General features: G+C 39.7%; 3 protein-coding genes across 4 annotated transcripts in view; 2 read left to right on the top strand and 1 right to left on the bottom strand.

The window, feature by feature from the left end:
- tp53bp1 (tumor protein p53 binding protein, 1) overlaps nt 1-4,231 on the top strand; it is a 29,759-nt gene extending 25,528 nt beyond the window's left edge. For both annotated transcript variants that reach the window (XM_038308455.1, XM_038308454.1), the window contains exons 23-29: nt 37-228; nt 1,263-1,442; nt 2,406-2,594; nt 2,744-2,838; nt 3,423-3,619; nt 3,699-3,835; nt 3,911-4,231. In XM_038308455.1, the coding sequence (XP_038164383.1) occupies nt 37-228; nt 1,263-1,442; nt 2,406-2,594; nt 2,744-2,838; nt 3,423-3,619; nt 3,699-3,835; nt 3,911-4,116 (1,196 nt within the window). In that variant the 3' untranslated portion in view covers nt 4,117-4,231. The remainder of the gene's footprint in view (nt 1-36; nt 229-1,262; nt 1,443-2,405; nt 2,595-2,743; nt 2,839-3,422; nt 3,620-3,698; nt 3,836-3,910) is intronic.
- tubgcp4 (tubulin, gamma complex associated protein 4) lies at nt 4,221-12,327 on the bottom strand. Its single transcript, XM_038308456.1, has 18 exons — nt 12,140-12,327; nt 10,791-10,919; nt 10,484-10,606; nt 10,350-10,403; nt 10,186-10,242; nt 9,804-9,883; nt 9,333-9,534; nt 9,084-9,249; nt 8,873-8,997; nt 8,741-8,791; nt 8,561-8,666; nt 7,795-7,902; nt 5,994-6,138; nt 5,729-5,906; nt 5,497-5,631; nt 5,296-5,415; nt 5,090-5,229; nt 4,221-5,009 (listed from the first exon to the last, which is right to left on the bottom strand). The coding sequence occupies exons 1-18, from the start codon at nt 12,215-12,217 to the stop codon at nt 5,003-5,005; spliced, it is 2,004 nt and encodes a 667-aa protein (XP_038164384.1). The 5' UTR covers nt 12,218-12,327; the 3' UTR covers nt 4,221-5,002.
- A 223-nt stretch (nt 12,328-12,550) lies between these two features.
- LOC119798847 (CDKN2A interacting protein) lies at nt 12,551-19,888 on the top strand. The gene is made up of 4 exons (XM_038308492.1): nt 12,551-12,780; nt 12,982-13,228; nt 15,782-15,906; nt 17,496-19,888. Exons 2-4 carry the CDS (start codon nt 12,984-12,986, stop codon nt 18,062-18,064), a joined length of 939 nt encoding a protein of 312 aa, XP_038164420.1. The 5' UTR covers nt 12,551-12,780; nt 12,982-12,983; the 3' UTR covers nt 18,065-19,888.
- The last annotated feature ends 1,413 nt before the right edge of the window (nt 19,889-21,301 follow it).

Here is a 21,301-nt window from a genome sequence, read left to right as displayed (position 1 = left end):
ATCCCGATTCATTTTATGGTGTTACTTTGTCTGCAGGGGTTGTAAAGGGCCATAAAACGGAGGGTCAGGAGCTGTTCTACAGCGTGGAGAAGGACGGTCAGAAGCAGTGGTACAACCGGACGGCAGTCATTCTGTCGCTGGAGCAGGGAAACAAGCTGAGGGAGCAGCACAGCCTGGGACCCTATGAGCCCACCACCCCTCTGACCAAAGCCTCAGACATCAGTCTGGGTAAGAAACCTGTTTAGAGCTGAATACTTTATCCAGTTGGTGATTGTGCAGCTTAAGTCTTTAAACTGCAGAAGGTCACACTTATTTTCTGGCCACCTGAAACTAGCGATGGCAATTTTTAAGACCCAGTTTAACACCATGCATGATATGTTTGATAGTTTTGAGTGGCGACATCTGCTGGATGCTATGAGAACTACCTTTGAGCAGTAATCCCAATGTCCGCTTTAATTCATGGCTGAAGGAGTTTTTTCCATAATAATAGTATTAATAAAGATAATGAAAAATATTTAAAAAAACAAATGCGATTTGTGAATTTTTAATATAATAAACAGCCCACCAAAGTATAACACTGTACTTTAGGCAGTTTTTGACAAAGTGTTTATGAGTATGTGGGAAGGCTGTGTGCTTCTGCTACTAGGACCCTGCTTAGGACACTATAAACTGTAAAATAGGAAGGAGGTGGTGTTTCAACAGTTTTTATTTTGAAAAAGAATAATTTCAAAAGTGCATGGCTTCAGTCTGCTCCTCCTCTGCTTCATTACCTCACCAGCTTTGTAAAAGACCCGTTCATATAGACCTAAGGCGGTTCTATAAAGTACTGTAATTTATTTCCTTAAATGTTATAAATGCTGTCTTGGTGACCTCGCCTATTCAGCCAGACCAACAATTCCCTTTAGCGACACCCCTTTCAGAGACTTTGACTGGTATGGGGCACTGCGGGCTTACAAAAGAAGCCAAACGACCCCCATTCCAAAGGGGTGGAGCCTTCGTCTGTTTCAGTTTGCATGTTTTCAAAACAAAAACCAGCTTGTGATGGGCTACTGAATAAAGTGTCGAACTCAATGCCTTTCATGACAATTTGAATTGAAAAAGCTTCCTACATGGGAAGTGAAACGTCTTCAAACTTGGAAACAAAGTCCAGTGGATTGTTTCGAACTTTTTTTTTTGGAATGAATATGACCTGAATGACTGGGAATCTTTACCACCACATTTAATCATAGATACATTTTTCTTCTTCATGTTGTGTTTCTCAGACAACTTGGTGGAGGGGAAGAGGAGGCGCAGGGGAACCCCTTCGGGTCCGAACACACCCACCCGCAGCTCCTCCAGCAGTCCTCGGACCCCTGGCCCCTCCGGGAAGAGGAAGCTGATGTCCTCTGAGGAGAACAGGAACCCCTCTAAGAGGGGACGGAGAGGGGGAGGAGTCAGAGCTGGTACGGGATCAACCTGCCTGGACCATGAATAAACCTTTAACAGCTGGGTGGGGTGGGCTTATGGGGAATGACTCTAGGGTTGGCTGTTTGAGGTTTTATTGGTAGAAAGCAATTTTTTTTTAGATTTTAACTTAAATGACGAGTTTTATAAGCTGTCGATGATTTTAAAACATAGGAAATTTTATCTTTTTTAAAAGAAACTGACTTTTAGGATTTATTTTTACACTGCGTTTGTTTCAGTCTTTTTCCCCATGCGAGATGTTTTTAAAGAGTTCTTTTTAAAGCATTTATTCCTGATTGTTTGTGAATCCTGTCCTGGTTGATCTATAACCGAGACATTCTGACCGCTCCCGGCCCGTGCCTGTCCTCCTCGGCTGCTGTTTGATGGCCGCTGCTGAGGCTGACCTGGTAATGAATGACATGCTGCTGATCTGTTATTGGTGTGGTGAACTGGTGGAGGATTTATTTCAACTGGTGTTTAAGCTGTCAGATATCCCAGTTAGGATGTATAAAAATGTTCAATTTTCACCCATTTGGAGAGTATTTTTGTTGAGCTGTTCATTTTAACCAAAATCCAACTGCTTCTTATGACTTCCTTCCTTCCTTACTTGTCTGTCCTCTGTTTTGTTCATTTCTACATGTGTTCATCTCTCCAGCCCATCTTAGTCATCCGTCCATCCAGCTATGAGTTTACCATCATTCCATTGTCCACTCATCTTTTCTTGTCTACATTTTTCATATTAAAAGCCCGTCCTCCTGAAAATAAAAAAAATTAAATGAAAATCTGATTAACTTAAACCTATCAACAGACTTAGACTGATTTCAGTGTAGTTCGGAATTTAGATCAGGAAACCTCTAAGAACCTCGGGTTAGCCTGAATATATTTTGCTACTACTTTAAGGTGAAAAGTCGTTTCTTTGTGATATTTCCTCTCTAATGTAAATAATTGTGTCCTGTCCTCAGGTCACCGGGTTGGAACTTGTAATACCTCCGGCAGCGGCACGGATCTCCCGGGTCGGTCCTGTGACATCACAGAGACTCACGGCCCGCTTCCTCAGAACACATCTCTGTTTATGGGCTTCGCCTTCATGCTGACGGCGTCATCTGAGAACGACCGGATGACCAACAAGGTTACCAGCGATGATGAGGAGGGTGAGCCAGAGTCTATGTTCTCTACATCCTGATCAACCAAAACAAGCTGGGCCACCCAGAGTTCGAAACTTAGAGAAAAAAACAACAACTTTTTTTTGTTTTGGTTTTTAATAAGAGCATTGAAACTATGTTCTTTATTTTAACACCAGATTACGTTCAGACGGGTCCGTACAACAAACCATACACAGAGTCACAGCTGCAGGCCGGCGGAGGCTTCATTCTACCAGACTTCAATGAGGAGCAGGTATGAACCCCGGAATACAAACTAGACCGGAAGAATGTTAAATCTTGAGATAAACGGTCTTCATTTTTCAAAATAAAAAATGGTGTCAAACGTTTTTTAGGTCAGGGCATAGAATACAACAAAAACATGGTCCCAGTTGATCTACAGAAATCTTGAAGCACCTTCTGTTTGCTGTGCTCCAAGAATACAAACAGAAAAAAAAATCTTTTTCATCTTTTCTATGTTTGGCTGATGTATAAAAGCATAGAAGAGTCTTAAAGTCTTTAGATCTTTAAAATTAATAAGAAAATATTTTATTTCCTTTGGTGAAGGTAAATAAATAGGAAAAAGATGAAAAGTAATAAAATCAGAGGAAATCAGCTCTATGGGGTGTCCAGATGTGTCCATGGCACTGTGTCAGATTAATTTAAATCTGTTCAATCACTGATGTTTATGTTCTGTATCAAACCAAATCTGAAGTTCAAGGTGCTAGATTTAATGAAACATTAAAATGTTTAACAAGAAGTCTACCAGCTTGAAAGGGAAACATATGGACTCTCCTGAACTGACTCGTAGTCCTTTATCCTTCCTTCCTCCATCTTCAGTGTAAAGCAGCATATCAGAGCCTGCTCATTGCTGACCAGCACTGCCGCACCAGGAAATACCTGCTGTGTTTAGCCAGCGGCGTTCCATGTGTGTCCCACATTTGGGTTCGAGACTGCTGCAAAGAGAACAAGCTCCTGAACTACAGGAACTACCTGCTGCCAGCTGGCGTGGGCCCCGATGATGCCATAGTGGAGTGGTGAGATGCAGCAGAATCAACCTGTTAGTTGAAATAAGGCAGGAGCTCATTTAAACTGACCTTTTCTGTTTCTCCCCAGGCATCCCCGCTCCAGCCCATTCAAAGCTCTCCGTGTCCTCCTGGTGTCTGAGAAACTAGACGAGCTTTGGGCCCAGCTCATGACGATGGGTGGAGCTTCATCTGTAAAGCAGTTCCAGACAGACGCAGACAGCTCTGGTATCAGACCCACATCCTGATATTATCTCCAAAATCTGTCGGCAAAAGTTTGTTAACTGTTTTTGCCTTCTGCAGAGATTCCAGCCGGAAAGTACGATGTGGTAGTGACGGATGACACATGTCCACCAGCGGTGGAGAGAAGTGTGACATCACAGGAAGTGCCGATGGTGTCTCCCGAATGGCTCATCCAAAGTGTGATCTGTGGGGAGCGTCTAGGTTTCCACAGCAGGCCTCAGTATCGTCATGACTACTCCACCTCTTCATCATCATCCTCCTCATAATCTGACTCCATGCGTCCATAAGGTCTTTGACCAAGCTCCATATTCTGTTGCATGCCTCTGCTGTACATAAGTTGTGTTTTTATGGGACAATAAATTGTGACATGTTTCATTTTAACTGACGTGTTTATTTTGTTTGTAGTTTCTAAAAAGGCTTTTGAATATTTACATTTTATACATGAAGTAAAACCAAGTGAGTCACAATCTTCATAGGGGGCTTGCAGATACATAGCTGCACAAAAAGAATTCAAATGTATTTTCATGTGTGTACAAACAGTTTAGTCAAAAAACAAACTCCCTGTTGAACAGCTGGTAGAAGGCAAACATCTAAATACAGGCGGGAACTTAATCCTGCAGCTTTTAAAGATGTGTTTGCTGTCACAGGACTAAACTATATTCCTGAATGATGTACTCCATCTTGCTAAGGGCTGCAGGTATCAAGGATCAATACTGGCTTCACCCATAAAGTTAAACAGTTTATAACTCAATCAAATTTTTGATGCATTTTAGCACATTTAATTATAAATCTATTTAAAGTATTTAATGCAATTTTTGAAACAAGTGTAGAATTATGACTGAATTACTTTGGCAAGGGTCTGTTAATGAGCCTTTGATTGAAATCAAGTTTGCTCAAGAAGAGGGACATAAAAGAAACCCAACACTAGAAAACCCTCCTGTGGGGCTCTACATTACGGATTCCTGGTTTTCCTTTCTTTCATTTTTGATACAGTAACGTGCAACACCGACTGTACTTTCAGTTATAAAATATATCATAATAGAGACTGTTTTCTTGAATAAATTGACCGTCTCTTCATATTTGAAGATACACGCAGCAGACCTGCATTTTTGTTTTTTAAGGAGCTTCAGTCCAGTTCCAGTAGAAATCCCCTTAAATCCTAGAAGAAGGGATTTTATTAGACAAACAGAATCAGTTTGGATCATTTTGTGGAAGATTTGGTTGGAATCTGGGTCTTACCCGCCCAAAGTGCCACCAGCTTGTGTGTAAAACTTGTTGTAGTCTAGACGCAGCAACAGCTGAGCCAGATCAGAGTTGATCTGATGGTTCCTCACAGTGGAAAGGATTTTGAACAGCAGGGAGGACTGCCGCCGGAACCCCTGAAAAGCCCCACTGTTAGCACAATGAATCGGATCTGTGGACAGAAGCTACAGAGCAGCGTTTACCTTCACCAGCAGGTCAAGCTGCTGGGCCATTCCTCTCTCGTCCTGTGAGGCCACACTCTGACCTACCAGAGAGCAGAAGCTCTGACACAACTCCAGGATTTCATTCAGACAGTGGAACACCTGCAGACAGGTCAAGTGTTACAGACAGAAAGATGAATTTCAGCAGCAGACTCTGGGTTGGCCTGGCTTCAGCGGCTCTACCGGCTTCAGGAGGATGAAGGACTGAGCGAGCAGGTTGCTGAGAAAATGATCGTGGGCCAGTCGGATGCTCTCAAAGTCTCTGGTTGAGTTGATCTGTTGAAGCAGCTGAGTGAACTGAGACTCCAGGACGTCCACCTAGAGACAAAGAGGAATATTTTTGGTCATTAAAAGAACATTTTAAGGTTAGTCAACAGAAGATATATTTGCACCACCTGAACTTTGTTCCTCTTACCTGTAAGTAGTACTGCAGGTTGTCGATTAAGAATGCCATGTGGTTACGGAGCCTCCACTTGACTGCATCTGACTGGCTCGACTTCAGGTGCTTCCTCTGCATTTGAAGAGCCCAGCAGTGCTGCAGCTGTGACTGCACCCGCCGCACGCTGAGCAGGTACCTGAACACCACATTGTACCTAAACACCACAAGGGGAGGGACAGGTGGTAAAGAGGATTGCCTCGTATTAGATTCCAATGAAAAAAATAGTCCAAGTGACGCATACTTCTCCAGGACAGCAGGAGTGAAGAGGATGTGAAGCGGCCACTGAACTTTGTAGGTGAGACCGAGAGCCGCCCAGCCTGTGAGAGGAACCTCACGAGGAGACGCATCCTGAGGAGGGGTGGCTCCTTCTCTGGGGCCTGATGGGTCTGAAACATGTTGATGTTACTGATGTTAAACATAAAACCCAACTGTTAACAAACCTGAACACCCATCTGAAGTCATGCATCTCACTTAAGAGAACAAAACAAGTCAAATAATTGTTCTGCACGTCAAAGTTTTACACGAAATAGAGTCAAGGGTCAATAATGTAGTCTTCCGCATATTTTAGAAAGATCTCTGAAAGAACCCTGTATGATCCTAAAAGTACCAGAAAATAAAATGGGAGTACAATGGAAGTAGGTTAAAGTACACTGTAAAAATAGTGGTAGGTTTCTAACTTAACAGATAATACCCTATAGGGGCCTGGAATGTTGCCTCCAAATAGCATTTATGTTCCATGAAGTAGTAGAAATGTAAAGAGCTGCAACTAACGATTATGTTGCAAATCGATTAATGTGCTGATTATTTTTCTGATTATTAGATTAATTATTAAATAGCCAAAGATTCCTTAAAGAATACTTTTTACTAAATTAAATCAGGTGAAACTCTAACTTTTCCACTTTTGGAGTTCTGGATAGAGCATATTGACAGATACATTTTTTAAATTTATTTATTTTTTTATCTAATCTCCGACAAAATCTGATTGATTTTTTTTTCTCCCTTAAGTTTCATTACAGAATAGTCAAATTACATGGGCCTACATTACTTTCAATAACAGGCTTTTATTTCCATCATCCCCTTTGATGACCTTAATTCAAAGGACAATGAAATTCAAGCTTTAAAAATGCTAGAAAAAAAGCGTTTCACAAGAAACAATGGAAAAATAACAAACATATATGACTAAATGTTATCAAATTAAATCACAGAATGAAAAGTGATGAAATGATGTCACTCTGAGCTAAGGAAGCCCAGCACTGGTGAAAAAAATATCTTAATTTTCTTAAGATGAAATCTTCATAAACAGAAAATTTGATTAATTGATTTTACCCATCAACTGTCCTGCCTTAGCCTGCGCATTGTTCAGGGTTTAAACAGGAATGAGTAACTCTAATTTAATGCTTTTAGAAATAATTTCAATGCCATCGACAAGTACCCATGGCTATCATATATACACGGCAAAATCCTTTGTCATCTTTACCGTCGACAGGCTACAGTCATGTCCCAAATTCCTCACTTTCCAAATTCCTTGTTTTAAATAAAGCATTTTAAATTCCACAATAATCACATTCAATGACTTTTAATGCCAATTAAGGCCTTAATTTAAAAAATAATTTAGTGACTTTTAATGATTTTTAATGACCCATGGAAACCCTTTTGTTGTTTTTTTAAAAAGACTAGAAAATAATTTAAAGCTCTAAATAAGTACCCAGTAGGTCAACAAATTATACTTCTTTAAAGTTTTAGGAGGGAACCCTTAAAATATCCTATAGGTTTAGAAAGCACAGGGAAATGTCAACCAGAAAGTACTTTCTAACCTCTGTAAAGTATCATGTACTTTACAGGAATTAGTAAAAGACCAGAGATAATCAATAAATTAATCTTTTAAATAATCTGTTGAGAGCATGTTCAGCCTCATACAGTCTCAAACTAGTATTTTAAAACAGGTCAACTGTCAAGTTAGCATGCCTCATCACTGTACACAACCTAGCAGAATCTTATTTGATCTGCAGAGCAGCTTATGTAAGCTAAAGGCATGAGCAGACCTTTTCCGTCTTTGCCCTGATAGTCCACAGTGAGGTGCAGAAGAGGCAGCAGGTTGTCATCATCCAGAAGAACCTTGTGAGCCGCCTGCTGGAAGGCCACGTTAACATCTGAAGGTAGAAAGAAACAGAAAAAGGTGAAAACTGCAACAACAGCTGGAAGGTAAAAAAGAAACAGCTTTAAACACTTTTCCATCATGTTAAACCACATGGTTAAAGAACAATGGTGTGAAGATCTATCTTAACTTCAGTTGTGAAGGCCTGATATCACAGGAAAAAGCATGAACTTTGTGATCTTCCACCTCCAATATAAAAATGAGTGAAAAGAGCTTGAGTACTGATTTGAAACAGAAAAGGAAAAAAAAGAAGCAGTACTGTGTAAACATTAAACTAATGGCTCTGGTTGTAAGTTCCTTCAATCCCACACAAGATCAAGCATTTGTCCAGTTTTTCTTATGTCACTCACTATGGAGCTGAAAACTGATTCTGCAACAGAGTTTTTAGAATGAGGGTTGCCTTTGGACCATTCAAAACTGATAAAATAAGGAGAAGAGAGGGAAATGCGAGGAGATAGATGAGGGAGAAAAAACCGAGAAAATAAAAAAAGGCAAGAATGAAAAACTGAAGAGAAAATAAAATTGATAATAAAAGCATGAGGAAAAAAAGAAAAATCTAAAAACAAAACTAAATCTTCAAGCAATAAACAAACAAAATAAACAAAGACAGAGCAAAAACTCAGATGAAGGCGGACCTCTGCAGGCATACTAACCGTGCTCAGTGACTGCGGTCGGAGGCGCCTTTAGCATGTGCTGAGCGAGGTCAATAAAAACCTGATAGAGCTCCCCGCGACCCAACAAGTAGAAGTCCTTGATAATCTAGAAGAGACTGCAAAGGTAAGTGCAGATCCATTTTTAGAAATATTTTTTCTGCAGAAACGATGATCACAAACCTTAAGCTGTTCAAGCAGATCCGCCTCCTCCACCATCAGCGTCCACAGATGCTGTGCAACAATCAGATATCATTTGAAAAAGCTCCCTCTATAGAAGTTATTTACTGGCTGATTTCAAAGATCTGAACTAACCTCTGCAACCGTGCTTCGGATCCCATCAATCAAATTTTCAAAGTCCACCAAACTGAACAGAGGCTGCTGTTTGAGTCTGTGCAGCTCAGCAGCAAACGCGTCTTCCTGGTGCTTTAAGATGGAGCCTGAAACAAAGCAACAAAGGCATGGTTCAGTGATCAGAATAAGCAAGTGGTGTCACAATAATGTACACATATCTGGGAGACGGCACCAGCTATGGATGGGCTGTGGTTGTGGTTTTCAAACATCTGAACGGACTCGCCCACAAACAGGATCTTCTCAGCCACTCGGATGGGGATGTAAGATGGCAGCATCTCTGTTCTCAGAGAAAACTGCTGAAGGGATGGAGCCAGCATGTTCTCCTCCTCGATCAGCCTCTGCACAGCAGCCAAGAGTTAAAACCCATCACAGAAACACAGGATCTGAGATCTTCTATACTTATCTTGATGCAGGATCTTACCAGGTCCTGCAACTCTCTGAGCTGTTTTCCACTCAAACCTCCCAATCCCAGATCTTCCTCCTCCTCATCCTGGTTGGCAACAGCACCACCTGCACTGGGGCCCTGCTTTATGAAAAACTCCTCGCTTTGATCCAGCAGCAGCCCATGCAGCATCCAAGCTGCAAGCTGCTTGTACATCACGCCGTGACACACAGCCAGAATCCTGCAGGATGCATGAAGAAAAAAAAAAGTGGTTTTATTCTGTAAATCAGAAACAAACAAAAAAAAGATACCAATCTGCTTTAGTTTCAGCCTGCTTTCCATGCAAAGCTCATGACAGTGACACAAATAACATATTTTTTTACAATACCGAAGCATATCTATTAGCTGTGAAAAGGACATGTAAAAATATGTTTCCCTGCACTGCTATAAATGACTCTAGTTTAAAGAATTTGAAAAAAAGCTTTAAAATTCAGACTGGAGCAGACTTACTTTTCTAAAGCCATGCGTACCGGAGGAAGCCCCCCACAGCTGTGCTTGTACACAGTCTCCAGGATCTGACAGCCATGAATCTACAGCAGCAGGGATAATTCTGTTAACCAGCTGTGGTTAAATAACATCTAACTGGATTGATGTAATGGTAGAAAATGTAATCGTAACAAAAGAAAGCAGGCTTTTAAGATCAGGGATTAGGCAAAAAAAAAGGGTAAACGGTAGAGATGTAGAGCGTCTGGAATAGAGCTGGAAAATACATAGAATAAGAATAGTCATTACAGTACTACTGAGCTCTACATCACAATGTGAAGCACTCCTTGGTCACAAATCTAATGGCTTAGATCATAGTCCTGAACATTTTCTTTATGAAACTCCTTACCTTCTGGGATTTTATGGTCTCCACCACCACGATAACAGAGGGAAACAGCAGCTGAAACTTTATCAAACAAGTACAGTTTTATGCAACCTGAGATATCATTGTGAAACACAGCTTCTGGAACAACAATCTTAATGTTTAATCTGGGAGTTTGTTCCATAGATTACCTGATCGAGCTTGTAATTCACATGGGATATCGTCAGATGCGGATCTCCAAGGAACTGAAAGACAGACACAAGTTTAATATTGCTTACGCTGCATACTTAGTGAGCTGATGCTAATGGCTGCATGATGATTTTACTTCCTGTTCCAGGTCCAGAAGGGCCTGCCTGTACGGCTGCAACATGGAGTCCAGTCCGGTGCAAAAGGCCCGTAGGTAAATTCCATGAAGACCCGTCTGGCTAGGCTGGTTTGTGTGATGTTCCTAAAAATAAAAACACCACATGCAAACTCATGTTTCTTTAATTCCAATTCATGCTAAAAACAGATTCTTCTAAGTCTAACAAAAATTCGACAGATTAAAATGAGCTGGAATAATGGAGGTCTTCATTTTGGATTTCTTTATGTGGAATTAACAGTAACAGTTCGTGAATCATATTTAAACTCACTTGATGATGGACGTGACCAGTGTGCTGCTCTGTGAACTCTGTGAAGCGAATGTAATCTGAGCCGAGTTTACACAACCGGTTCAGGACACTTGTCTCACTGGGGTGAAGGAAGGGGAGGTCCTGGGACACCTGTGAGTAAAAAGGTGTTTGATGTTAACCTCTGAATAAGCAGAGGGCTTTTTGAGAAAAAAAATCAACCATCATCTATAAAGAGGATCCCTGATACACGTTGGCGAAAATACAAAAAAAAAAAAAAACTTTAAAAATATGTAAAACCTGCAAAATCTCCTTTAGTGTTTTTACAATCAGCTGATGTGAAAAAGATGCTAAGTGCATTCACACAAGGAATGTGACATTGGCAGCCTATGTCCTGAACAGGCCTGTTTGGTGACCCTTGAAGCTCCAACTCCACTCTCTGTGAATAAATACCCATTCAGTTTATTTATATAGCGCCAATTCACAACACATGTCATATCAAGGCACTTTACAGTTCACCAGATCATACAGTCAAATTGATTCAAAGTTTTCTATCTAAGGAAAACCAGTTGATTGTATTGACACATTGACTCTAAGGCAATCCCTCACACTAAGCATGCTTGTAGCGACAGTGGAGAGGAAAAAACTCCCTTTTAACAGGAAGAAACCTCCAGCAGAACCAGGCTCAGTGTGAGCGGCCATCTGCCGAGGCCGACTGGGGTTCAATGAGACAGAAGCAGAGACACAAAAAGCAACTGTAAAAGGCAGCCCCAGGAAACACACAGCCAGGCAGACAAGCTCTGAGCCAGCTCCCATGTCAGAGGATGAAGAGATCACATCCAGGCAGTCACAGTCAGAGAAACAGGACTACAATGGAAAAACAGGCCAATCTCCAACATCTATAAACAAAGGTGTTGATGGCGGCAGCACAGCTGATATTTCTCTCCAGGATGGTGTCACAGCTGAACAGGAACAGACAAGGCAAAGCTAGTATGAGAAAAAGCAGAGAAAGCAGAACGTTAGAGATTAAAAGATTCTGTAGAGTGGAAGAATAGAGATCGAGTGAAGCAAAAAAAAATCCCTTTTGGACAGCGTCAATAAGCGTCTGTTGAACTACTGTCAAGTCAATAGTCGGCATAATATTTCAAATTCATGCCCTAAATATCTTTTTTTTCATTAATTTTCTGTTACACTGAAAATTACAGACAATGATGTTTTTTATCAAATGAAAACCATAAAAAAAAACTCCGTGGAATTCCTGCCTTCATATGAGTTCCCCTGTCGAAATCATATACTTGATAAATCCACCTTATGAATGAAGGGTTTATTTCTCATACAGCAAATAGCGAACCTCTCGTTTGCACTAATTTTACCTGCAAACCTGTCCGTTTGTTCCACGTGAAGATGGTCCCGGGGTATCCGCTTAGCGCGAGCAACAGTTCGTGGATCATATTTACTTCAAATAATTAAAATTGAAAAAATAAATACATAAATACCAGAGCAGATATCTAGTTTTCATTCAGAGGTAAAAACAAACCGCCATAACACCGAGAGGAGCCGGAAAACGTCACCGGATGAAAGTTTGCACTTCCGGTGTTACTATGGTTACCAGAAGCAGATTAATTTAAGCAATTTTTCTCCATTTTAAAATAAAATTCCTACAAAAAAAACAGACATCGTGATTTGGGGTTTTCTTAATATTTCATGAAAAAATTATTTGTTTTTTAGGAATGGCATCTGGTAGTTTAACGTATGACATCTGGGAAATGTAGTTTTTCTGCCGAGGTGCAACTCTTACGTCACTATTCAATGTAGCTAGCTAGCAGCGTCTAGCAACAGAAATAGCGCAGTATGTGAGTTTTTTATTTAAAACGAAGAGATAATTATTCGAAAAACAATGAAGGCTTTATTGTTTACTGCGCATAAGATAACAGAGACGTTGTGTTTCTTATTGGGCCTCCTGGTTTAGCTGAACTTTCTCGACTTGTCTTAAGGTTCAACTTAACGTCAGCAGGTGAGACACTTTGTAGTGTGGAAACATTCGTTAGTAGTCATGTAAATCATTTATTTAGGGGAGCCAGTAGCTTCAAAACATAAATATCGAACAGTTTGAATTACCTTTACACGTTTTACAGGATTTGTAATGCTAATCTAAGTCGTTCTAACTTTGATTCGCGACTGAACTTTTGGGAATCACTGCTCCTGTATCGATCAGGGATGTCGGGGGTGAGGTGTGGAGATGATGTCTCAGATTACCTGAGGCAGAACCCTCAGCTGGCCCAGTGGGTCGAGTCGTTTCGGGGCTACTGTGAGAGCAACAAGCAGTGGTCTGCTCGGAGGGAGTTCATACTGAGAAACATGGAGGCTTTCCCCACTGTGAAGCCGGGGACTTCCAGCAGCAGTTTGGACAAGCTGCTGTCTCTGTCCATGGTCTGGGCCAACCACGTCTTCCTGGGCTGCAGGTAGGACACATTGAACGGAACATGTCCACATAAGAAAGTTTAGTGGAACCAGCAGTCACCACTGAACATTAATTAAAACAAAAACATTCAAATTAAACATTGTTCAAACTTAGAATGATGCTCTTGTGCTTGTTTAAGTTTACTTTGATTCCCCTCATTTCTTCCCCTGCATGGTTTAAAGATAAGTTAAAGGTTAATGGAAGATTAAGCATACTTTTCTGTCCTGTGGTTAATGGAAGATTAAGCATACTTTTCTGTCCTGTGTGTGTTGGTATGTTGGCGCCTTCCTGAAAGAGAGTAATTGTCCACAGATTTGGCCTAGGGCCCCAAGTTCCTGGGGGGCCCATAAAACTCCTTTTACATGTATAGTTAATACAGCTATGACTTATTTGTGCACATTGATTATGTTTTTGATAAAAATCCTTTGGTGGAAATGCTATCAGAACGCTTTTAATATTAAGTCTGTCTAAGTCCCCCCCCAGTGTCCACCATATTGGATCAGTCAATTTGCTGCACATGTTCAGAAAGGTCCAAACAAATAGCAGCAAACCAATTGAAAACAAACAGTGCAAAGAGCATTGTTTCCAACGTAGCGCTTTTGTCGCTATATTTAGCTACTTTTCCGACCCCTCTAGCACTTTTATTACAAAAAAGCGCCTAGTGCCAAATCTAGCTACTTTTTTCTGCTACTGGAGACTTTGGCGACAACATATAAAAGCAGCTAACTCTGCCCTCCAGAGCCTGTAGATTGGTAACCCTGCCTCCTGCTCTCCTCTATTTTGTCTGCTGCCATGATTCATGCAGCTATTATTTCATCCAAATGAAAAATGGAGAACAGATAAGCAGATCATGGCTTGTCTACAGTGAAAAGGACTGTTATTTACTTTTGCCGTAGACTTTTTGGAAACACAGGAAGGAGCAATCAGCTAAGTGAGCTCAGTGATTGGACAAGATCTTTCATTCCTTTTGAGAGAGCATGAAAAGTCAGCGTAGTACAAAACATAGAGAGGAAAACAAGAAGAGAGGGACAAAACGTAGAACAAATAATGTATGTCTATTCTATAAAACATTTTCTATCTGTATAATGGGTCTGTTTTATATGTTGTCTTCCCAATTCAGAGGGCCCCCTGCCTGTTTATGCCTAGGGCCCCAAATTTCCTAAATCCGCCCCTGATTAGGACTTCATATCTCTGTCTACCTGATTTTCTGTCCATTCATCCATTTTAAATAAGGATGCTCAATATATAATGAATATAACTTAGGGCTCCAAAATATAAAGAAAACATCTAATTATGATACAACTACAGAGTGTTGTGATGATATTGATTACAAAAGAACCACATTCCCTTGATACCTTTCTGTTTATTTATTCATCACAACATTCCAATGATTTTTGTGCACTTTAGCATCTTAGGGGGCTGTATGGGCCTCAAGGGCACTATAAGTTTATCCAACATGTGAAATGTAGGATTGGGATGCCCACTATGCATGCCGGGTATTTTGGATATAATATCCTCTTTTGTTGCACACAGTGATGTTAGAATTGCAACTGTAATGTAAAAAGTATTTGAATGATTTAATAATAATAGCAGATGTGACATAAGCATGCAGAGATAAGCCTCTATCCAATATGGCTATCTGATCAAGCCAGCATTATGTTGGCTATGTTGTTCCTAACTGTTTTAAAAGATGTGTTTTGTCGGCTGAATTCCAGTGACTCATTTATTTCTCTGTGTATTTCAACATGGGTAGTCCTAATATGTTTTAAATCACACAGATCCACTCTGGTTCAGTTTGATCCTTTCTGTATTACCACACTGCCTTTCTGTCATCTGTGCATCCTGGAGCCTGGAAGCCAGTTCTCACCTATTCAGTCCTCCCTCTCTAGGCTGTGACCTCCTTTCCAGGTATCTCTAAGGCAGTTTGAATCCCCTTTGCCATCTTGGTTCCCTCAGAAAAGCAGAATGAAATGACAAAAAGTTACATGCTTGTAACGCTTATAATGCTTGGTTTGTACGGCTGGGGTGTTTAGGGTTAGAACCAAAAGGACAGTTTGGAGCCCTGTAATTATTGTCATAATTGCCTGTTGCTGGTAAAGTGTCAGATATCCCCACTCTGTATGCCAGCCGCCATTTCACAACTCATTGCAATGTTTCATAATAGTCATTGTTCTTACACGATTTCCTAATATTAAGTCTTGTGTGTCTGGTTTTTCTTAAAACTAAAAATCTAGACTGAAAGTCTGGAAAGGTGCAAAAAAATGATGTCAGCGTGGAGGGTAGAGAATTTACCAGATGGATAAATTTGGCAAAGAATATTTTCAGCTTGAATTTTGCCATCCTTAAATGAAGTATACAATTGTTTGGCCAGTAATAAAGAAGTCATTTAGCTGACAAAGAAAACTGACTAATGTGTCAATTTAGCTTTTGAACCGTTCCAACCTGAGAGGGAAATATCACTACATGCACAGCTACATACTACTCAATGCTTCCCCATGAGCTCATTTGTAACTACGTGTGAAAGCCTTTGTTGACTTTCTTCTCTTTATCCCAGTTATCCACAGGCTGTCATGGACAAGATCAGAAAGATGGGCGAGGGAATAGCTGTCCAAGACCCTCCTGTTCACAAAACCACAAAAGATGGAATCATGAGCAGAGGAAAGCGGAGCGCCACAGATGGTGATGCACAGTGCATTGTTTATTAGTGTGATGCATGTAAAGTGACCTTGGTTAGAGTTTACAGGACTGTTAATATTTGGTTTGGTTTCAAGGGATTTTGCTTTAAACTTGCAATTTTAAGTTAGGAGTATATAAGATGTGTTTACAGTGAGCCCTGCGGTGATCAAAGGAGTAAAAAGCCTTTAAATTAAGTCAGTTTATGTTGCAGAAATAAGATTTGTTAAAATAAAGGACAATAGAAAAATTTAGTAACCTTTTTAACCTTCTCCATATCTAGCCGTAGCACGACAACAAGATTTTTTAAAATATGTTCTACGAAGATAATATAATCCTTGATTGGGAAGTAAAAAGAAAAAAGCCAAACGTTGTAAAATATTTGAAACAGTCATACTTATCCTTTTTTATATATTGCTAGAGTGAGTAAGATAAGTATTTGAACACCCTGTTATTTTGCAAGTTCTCCCAGTTAGAAATCACGAAGGGTTCTGATAATGTCATCGTAGGTGCATGTCTACTGTGAGAGACATAAAAAAAAAAAAAAAAAATCTGAAATTACAATGTATGATTTTTTTTTTTGTATGATGCAGCTGCAAATAAGTATTTGAACATCTGAGAAAATCGTTCCAAAAAGTTAAAAAACGATCCACTGGACTTTGTTTCCAAGTTTGAATATGTGCCGCTGACCTGGTTTCTGAGTAATAATCAGCCTTCAGACGGGCCTTGACATGTGCTGGTTTAAGCAGGGGAACCTTCCATGCCATTCATGATTTCAAACCATCAGGTCTTAGTGTAATACAAACAGTAACCTTGGAAACGGTGGTCCCAGCTCTTTTTAGGTCATTGATCAGCTCCTCCCGTGTAGTTCTGGGATGATTTCTCCCCTTTCTTAGGATCATTGAGACCCAACTAGGAACCCCAGTCTGACAGTCATGTTTAGTTCCTTCCATTTTTTTAATGATTGGTCCAACAGTGGACGTTTTTTTCAAGATGCTGCTTGGCAATTTCCCAGTAATGCTTTCCAACCTTGTGGAGGTTTACAATTTTGTCTTTGGACAGCTCTTTGGTCTTGGCCATGTTAGTAGTTGTATTCTCACTTATTGTATGGGGTGGCCAGGTGTCTTTATGCAGCTAACGACCTCAAAGAGGTGCATCTCATTTAGGATAATAAATGAAGTGGAGGTGTACATTTTTAAGGCAGACTAAGAGGTCTGTGAGGGTCAAATTCTAGCTGATAGAGAGGTGTTCAAATACTTGTTTGCAGCTGGAATATACAAATAAATATTTAAAAAAAATCATACATTGTGATTTCTAAATGTATTTTTAGATTATATCTTTTACAGTGTTCAAATACTTATTTTCCTCACTGTAAAGGGTTCCTTCTACTTTCACAGTTTGTCTGCATGCATCAAGATGTGACTAGATGACAAGTTTTCTATTAATCTCCATACAGTCTGGAGCTTGTTAAAGCTAAACTCTGCAGCATCTTTTCAGCATAATTACCGTTTAACAGCCGTACCAAAGGCTCACCTCTTTGTTCCTCATTAAATGCTGCTCCTTCTACATCAACAACAATCTGTTATCGTTCACAGAGGGAGATGCTGACAGCTGTGTGAAGCGAGCCAAAGCTGCGCCTAATGAGCTGAATGCGGCTTGGAACATGACTCAGAAGTCCGGGCCGCCTCCTCAGGCTCCAGCAGAGCACCAGCCCTTCTTCAACCGCCTCTATAAGGCTGTGGCGTGGAAGCTAGTGTCGGCGGGGGGCTTCGGTCCCAACCTTGACCACTTTGAAATCCTGCGGAGCTGTGTGGAATCGTGCAAACAGACCTTGACGTGCGTATTTGTGCCGCTGAAGGACATTGCGGGTCTCCCCGCAGGCCGCACTCAGAAGGACGGCCATGTGTGTGAAATCCGCTGTCAGATGGTCTACATGGGAACAGGATATGGGCGAGATGAGTCGGCCGCCAAGGCCATGGCTTCTAAAGAAGCTCTGAAAGTCTTTCAGGGGCGAAAGGTGACAGTAAAGATCTGCAGGCGGCGGTATAAAGGGAGGGACGTGGAGGACTTGGTTCTTCTGGACGAGCTGCCTCGAAGTCAGGGCTTCCCTCCAGCGCTTAGCTACCCATTTCAGGACGAGCAGCTCGAACACACCTCTTCATAGAGAACCTGGAGACATGGCTGTTAGTTACCAGACCACTTTGTTTGAACCTGGATTCATCTCAGAAGGCAGATGTGCTTCCAGCTTTGCTTCGGTTCCAGAACAAATAGCTAAACATGTTTGCAGGAAAGCTGATCTAAATGTCCAAAAATCCAGAACTGGACCAGTTCAAAGGCTCAATGAAATTCCATGTTGTTTAGTTTCTTCTTGTCTCGGTTTTTACATCCTGTTAGGAGCAGGAATGATACATTTTCACCCAATAATTTATTACAGACTAAAGCTTTATCCTGGTGAGTGTTTTTAGTCTAACCAATGCCTCTCTGAGGAACTGATTTACAGGCTAAGTCTGTGTTCATAAGCCAAGTAGAAAATAATCTGTTACTTTAGCTTTTGTTTCTAACAGTTTCAGCTTTTTTTATGTGGTTAACCCGACAGAAAACATCAATCTGAAGCAGCATTGTGATTTATTTTGAATTTAAAAGTTTTACATAGTTCTTTCTCCTTTGATTCTAGTTCTGTAGAACCATTTCATTTTAATGCCTTTTTCATTTAACCGGTTGCTGTACTACCCTGTCCTTCCCTTGTCATCTGCACTTTAATTATTTCTGATCAGAATTGGACCCCTTTGGTGCCACTGAAGTAATTTTTTTGTCGCAGTTTATAAAACAAAAGTTAAAGGTGCAAATATTTGCGTTGATGAAATTTTAATGATGACGCAAGGGTCTCGACTCATTTCAGATTCTCTTAAATCTGAAAGATTTCCATAGGAATCTGATGAGGTGAAAACACTGAGGAGGAAGAAACGCTCGACTGAAGGGTTTTTAATGCAGGGAAATCTCTCCGCTTTTGTTTTCCTAGATTCCTGGATGCTTACGGTAGCTGTGTTACTGTACATTGAATGATTAACCTTCTGTGACTTTTATTTGATTTCAGAATAAAATGTGTGATAACATTGTTTTGAGATTTGTGATGTTTAACATGGTGAGCTAGAATGCTGTTTTTTTGTCACAGAATTTATAGGAAAGATGCTCTACAGGCAGAGGTTTCAAGTAACAATACAAATGCTTTACCTCACTTAATTAGAAGTCTTTACTGTATTATTTATATTTTACACAACTTTTTATTTCTAAAGTTAAATTTTTTTGCAATTATCTCTACTTTCTACTCCTTAGAATTTAAAAACATGCTTGTTAGTTTTGTTTCATTTTAGCCCATTTCCGTTATGGCCTGTTGGTATTAAAAAAATAAATACAAAACATAAAAATAATTAGTTTTATCCAGATCATTTCTTTTTGGTTGTACTCTGCACTGCACCAACTTGTTGTTTGCCACATATCAAAATAAATAGTTTTTCAAGATGATGCTGAGTTCAATTTGACACTGTTGCCATTAGTTAAACAATTAAGTAGAAAAAGGGTTATGGTCCAGAATTGTAGAACATTTTTTCCTTTAATAGGACAGAGCAGTAAAGCATCTCTCTTTAATATTTTTCCTGCGTTACTTTCACCTTTTTTAACTTAAAGTAGTTTTAAAAATGTTACTTCTACACTTTTACTTGAGTAAAATCTTAAGTTGATACTCTTTACTTTTACAAAAGTGTTTTTAAGCAGTAGGATTTATACTTCTACTTGAGTAATACACTTGAATACTTTTGACACCTCTGCCTACAGGGTAAAGTGCTGCTGTGAAGTTTGCTTTGTGGCTTTTGTTCCAGTTGGTTTGATGTCGAAGAATTTGCTTCAAGGAACAACCGTGGTGTTAGTGTGTGTTTACACCTGTGCTCCTGTTTCTAAATATTTTTAAATAAAATTTAACAAAGAAAGACAATTTGTTCTTGCTTCTCTAAGGTTCTTTTGTTGTGAAAAAGGAAAAGTTTCATTTTGGTTTCATCTAATCATATTTGACAGAGAAAGGTTTGTTTTTTTTATTTTGGTGGCATTGCTAAATTGGATCATATATGGGGAAATGAATTATTACATATGACCAAAAGCAATATTAAATGTAATGTTTAGTGTTAAATGTGTTTTTTTCAATCTAATAAAAGAAATGGCTTCCTTAACAAACAACAACTTTTCTGTGTAAAGAAAGATGATTAACACAAATACATATATGATGTAGTTTATATTTTGAATATAACAAAAGAATCACAGCAGGATGAAAACTTGTTAAAGCATCTACCTTTGTAAAGAATTTAGAGATTCATCATCAATGTTTTATCAAGAAAAATATTTGCTTAAATACTGTTTTTGTTAATTTCTTAAAATTAAACAGTTATTTATAATATGCATTATACAGACACTGTCACAAAGTACTGTACAAAAGAACACCTTAAAATCATATGACATAAAACCCTGATATAAAAAAGTTTTTAAATTTGATTGAAAATCCTAACAAAATCAGCAAGTTGCCTCTGCTTTTCCACAGTGTAGGAGCCACAGACTGAAAGGCTCTGTCCCTCTTAGTTTTCAGTTTATAAGAGGTATTCGGAGGTTTTGACTTTGGGATTGAATAATACCAGCTAATGAAAGAAGAATGTAAAATAGTAAATAAAAGTGGGTGTAGAACTGAGACTAGGGGGACCCCAGAGATCACAGGAATAGAATCAAGGGAAACTAATCTGACCGTATACAGGATGTCCAACTAAAGAGAAATGAAGTAAACCAATTCAACTCAGCACCAGAAATGCCTGCAAGAACCTTGAGCCTATTTAACAAGATTATGGTCACAGCATCAAGGACAGCGCTGAGCTTCAGTCGCATCAATGCTGAACATTTCCAAATTAGGAAGTCTGAGAGCTAAAGGCAGTTTTTTGCAATTCTAAAGTGTTGAATGATCGATTAGCACTAAGTCATGTTTGAACATGTTCAATAAAATCATTGAGAGTGATTTTTTTTTTCTGACAGTAGGATACTTGGGAAATTTCCAGTTAATGTTACTTCGCTCATGATGTCACCACATCAAATTGACAGAACAGCTTACTGGAGAGAAACAGACATTTTTTCCCCACGGTTTCATTTATTTTCCACTTTTAGTCACGTCATGAAAAACATAACCGTCCCTTTTTTTTCCCTCCATCTCAGTTATCCGGTCTCTCTCATGCTCTGCTTGAATACCTTTGAAACCTATACAATTATTGAATGAGGCCTCTTGTCAGGTCTAGCTCACATTTCACCCACCTATAAACTGTGTGTCAGTTCCTTATTAAAAATGATTGTTGATGCTGCTTCAAAAGCAGCGACA

The sequence above is a fragment of the Cyprinodon tularosa genome, unplaced genomic scaffold (genome assembly GCF_016077235.1).
Source record: "Cyprinodon tularosa strain WSP-4 unplaced genomic scaffold, ASM1607723v1 ctg638, whole genome shotgun sequence".
Lineage (NCBI taxonomy): Eukaryota > Metazoa > Chordata > Actinopteri > Cyprinodontiformes > Cyprinodontidae > Cyprinodon > Cyprinodon tularosa.
The sequence above is the reverse complement of the archived record's forward strand: the minus strand, read 5'-3'. Positions and strand labels throughout refer to the sequence as shown.

Bases quoted from the DNA above. Each gene is read 5' to 3' on its own strand.
- tubgcp4 (XM_038308456.1), bottom strand. From the start codon at position 12,217: ATGATCCACGAACTGTTGCTCGCGCTAAGCGGATACCCCGGGACCATC. The intron at 8,667-8,740 runs GTTTGTGATCAT...AGTCTCTTCTAG, and splicing joins ATCTGCTTGAACAGCTTAAG to ATTATCAAGGACTTCTACTT. The intron at 5,416-5,496 runs GTAGAGCCGCTG...ACCTGTCTGCAG, and splicing joins CCTTCATCCTCCTGAAGCCG to GTGTTCCACTGTCTGAATGA.
- LOC119798847 (XM_038308492.1), top strand. From the start codon at position 12,984: ATGTCGGGGGTGAGGTGTGGAGATGATGTCTCAGATTACCTGAGGCAG. The intron at 13,229-15,781 runs GTAGGACACATT...TCTTTATCCCAG, and splicing joins CACGTCTTCCTGGGCTGCAG to TTATCCACAGGCTGTCATGG. The intron at 15,907-17,495 runs GTGATGCACAGT...TATCGTTCACAG, and splicing joins AAAGCGGAGCGCCACAGATG to AGGGAGATGCTGACAGCTGT.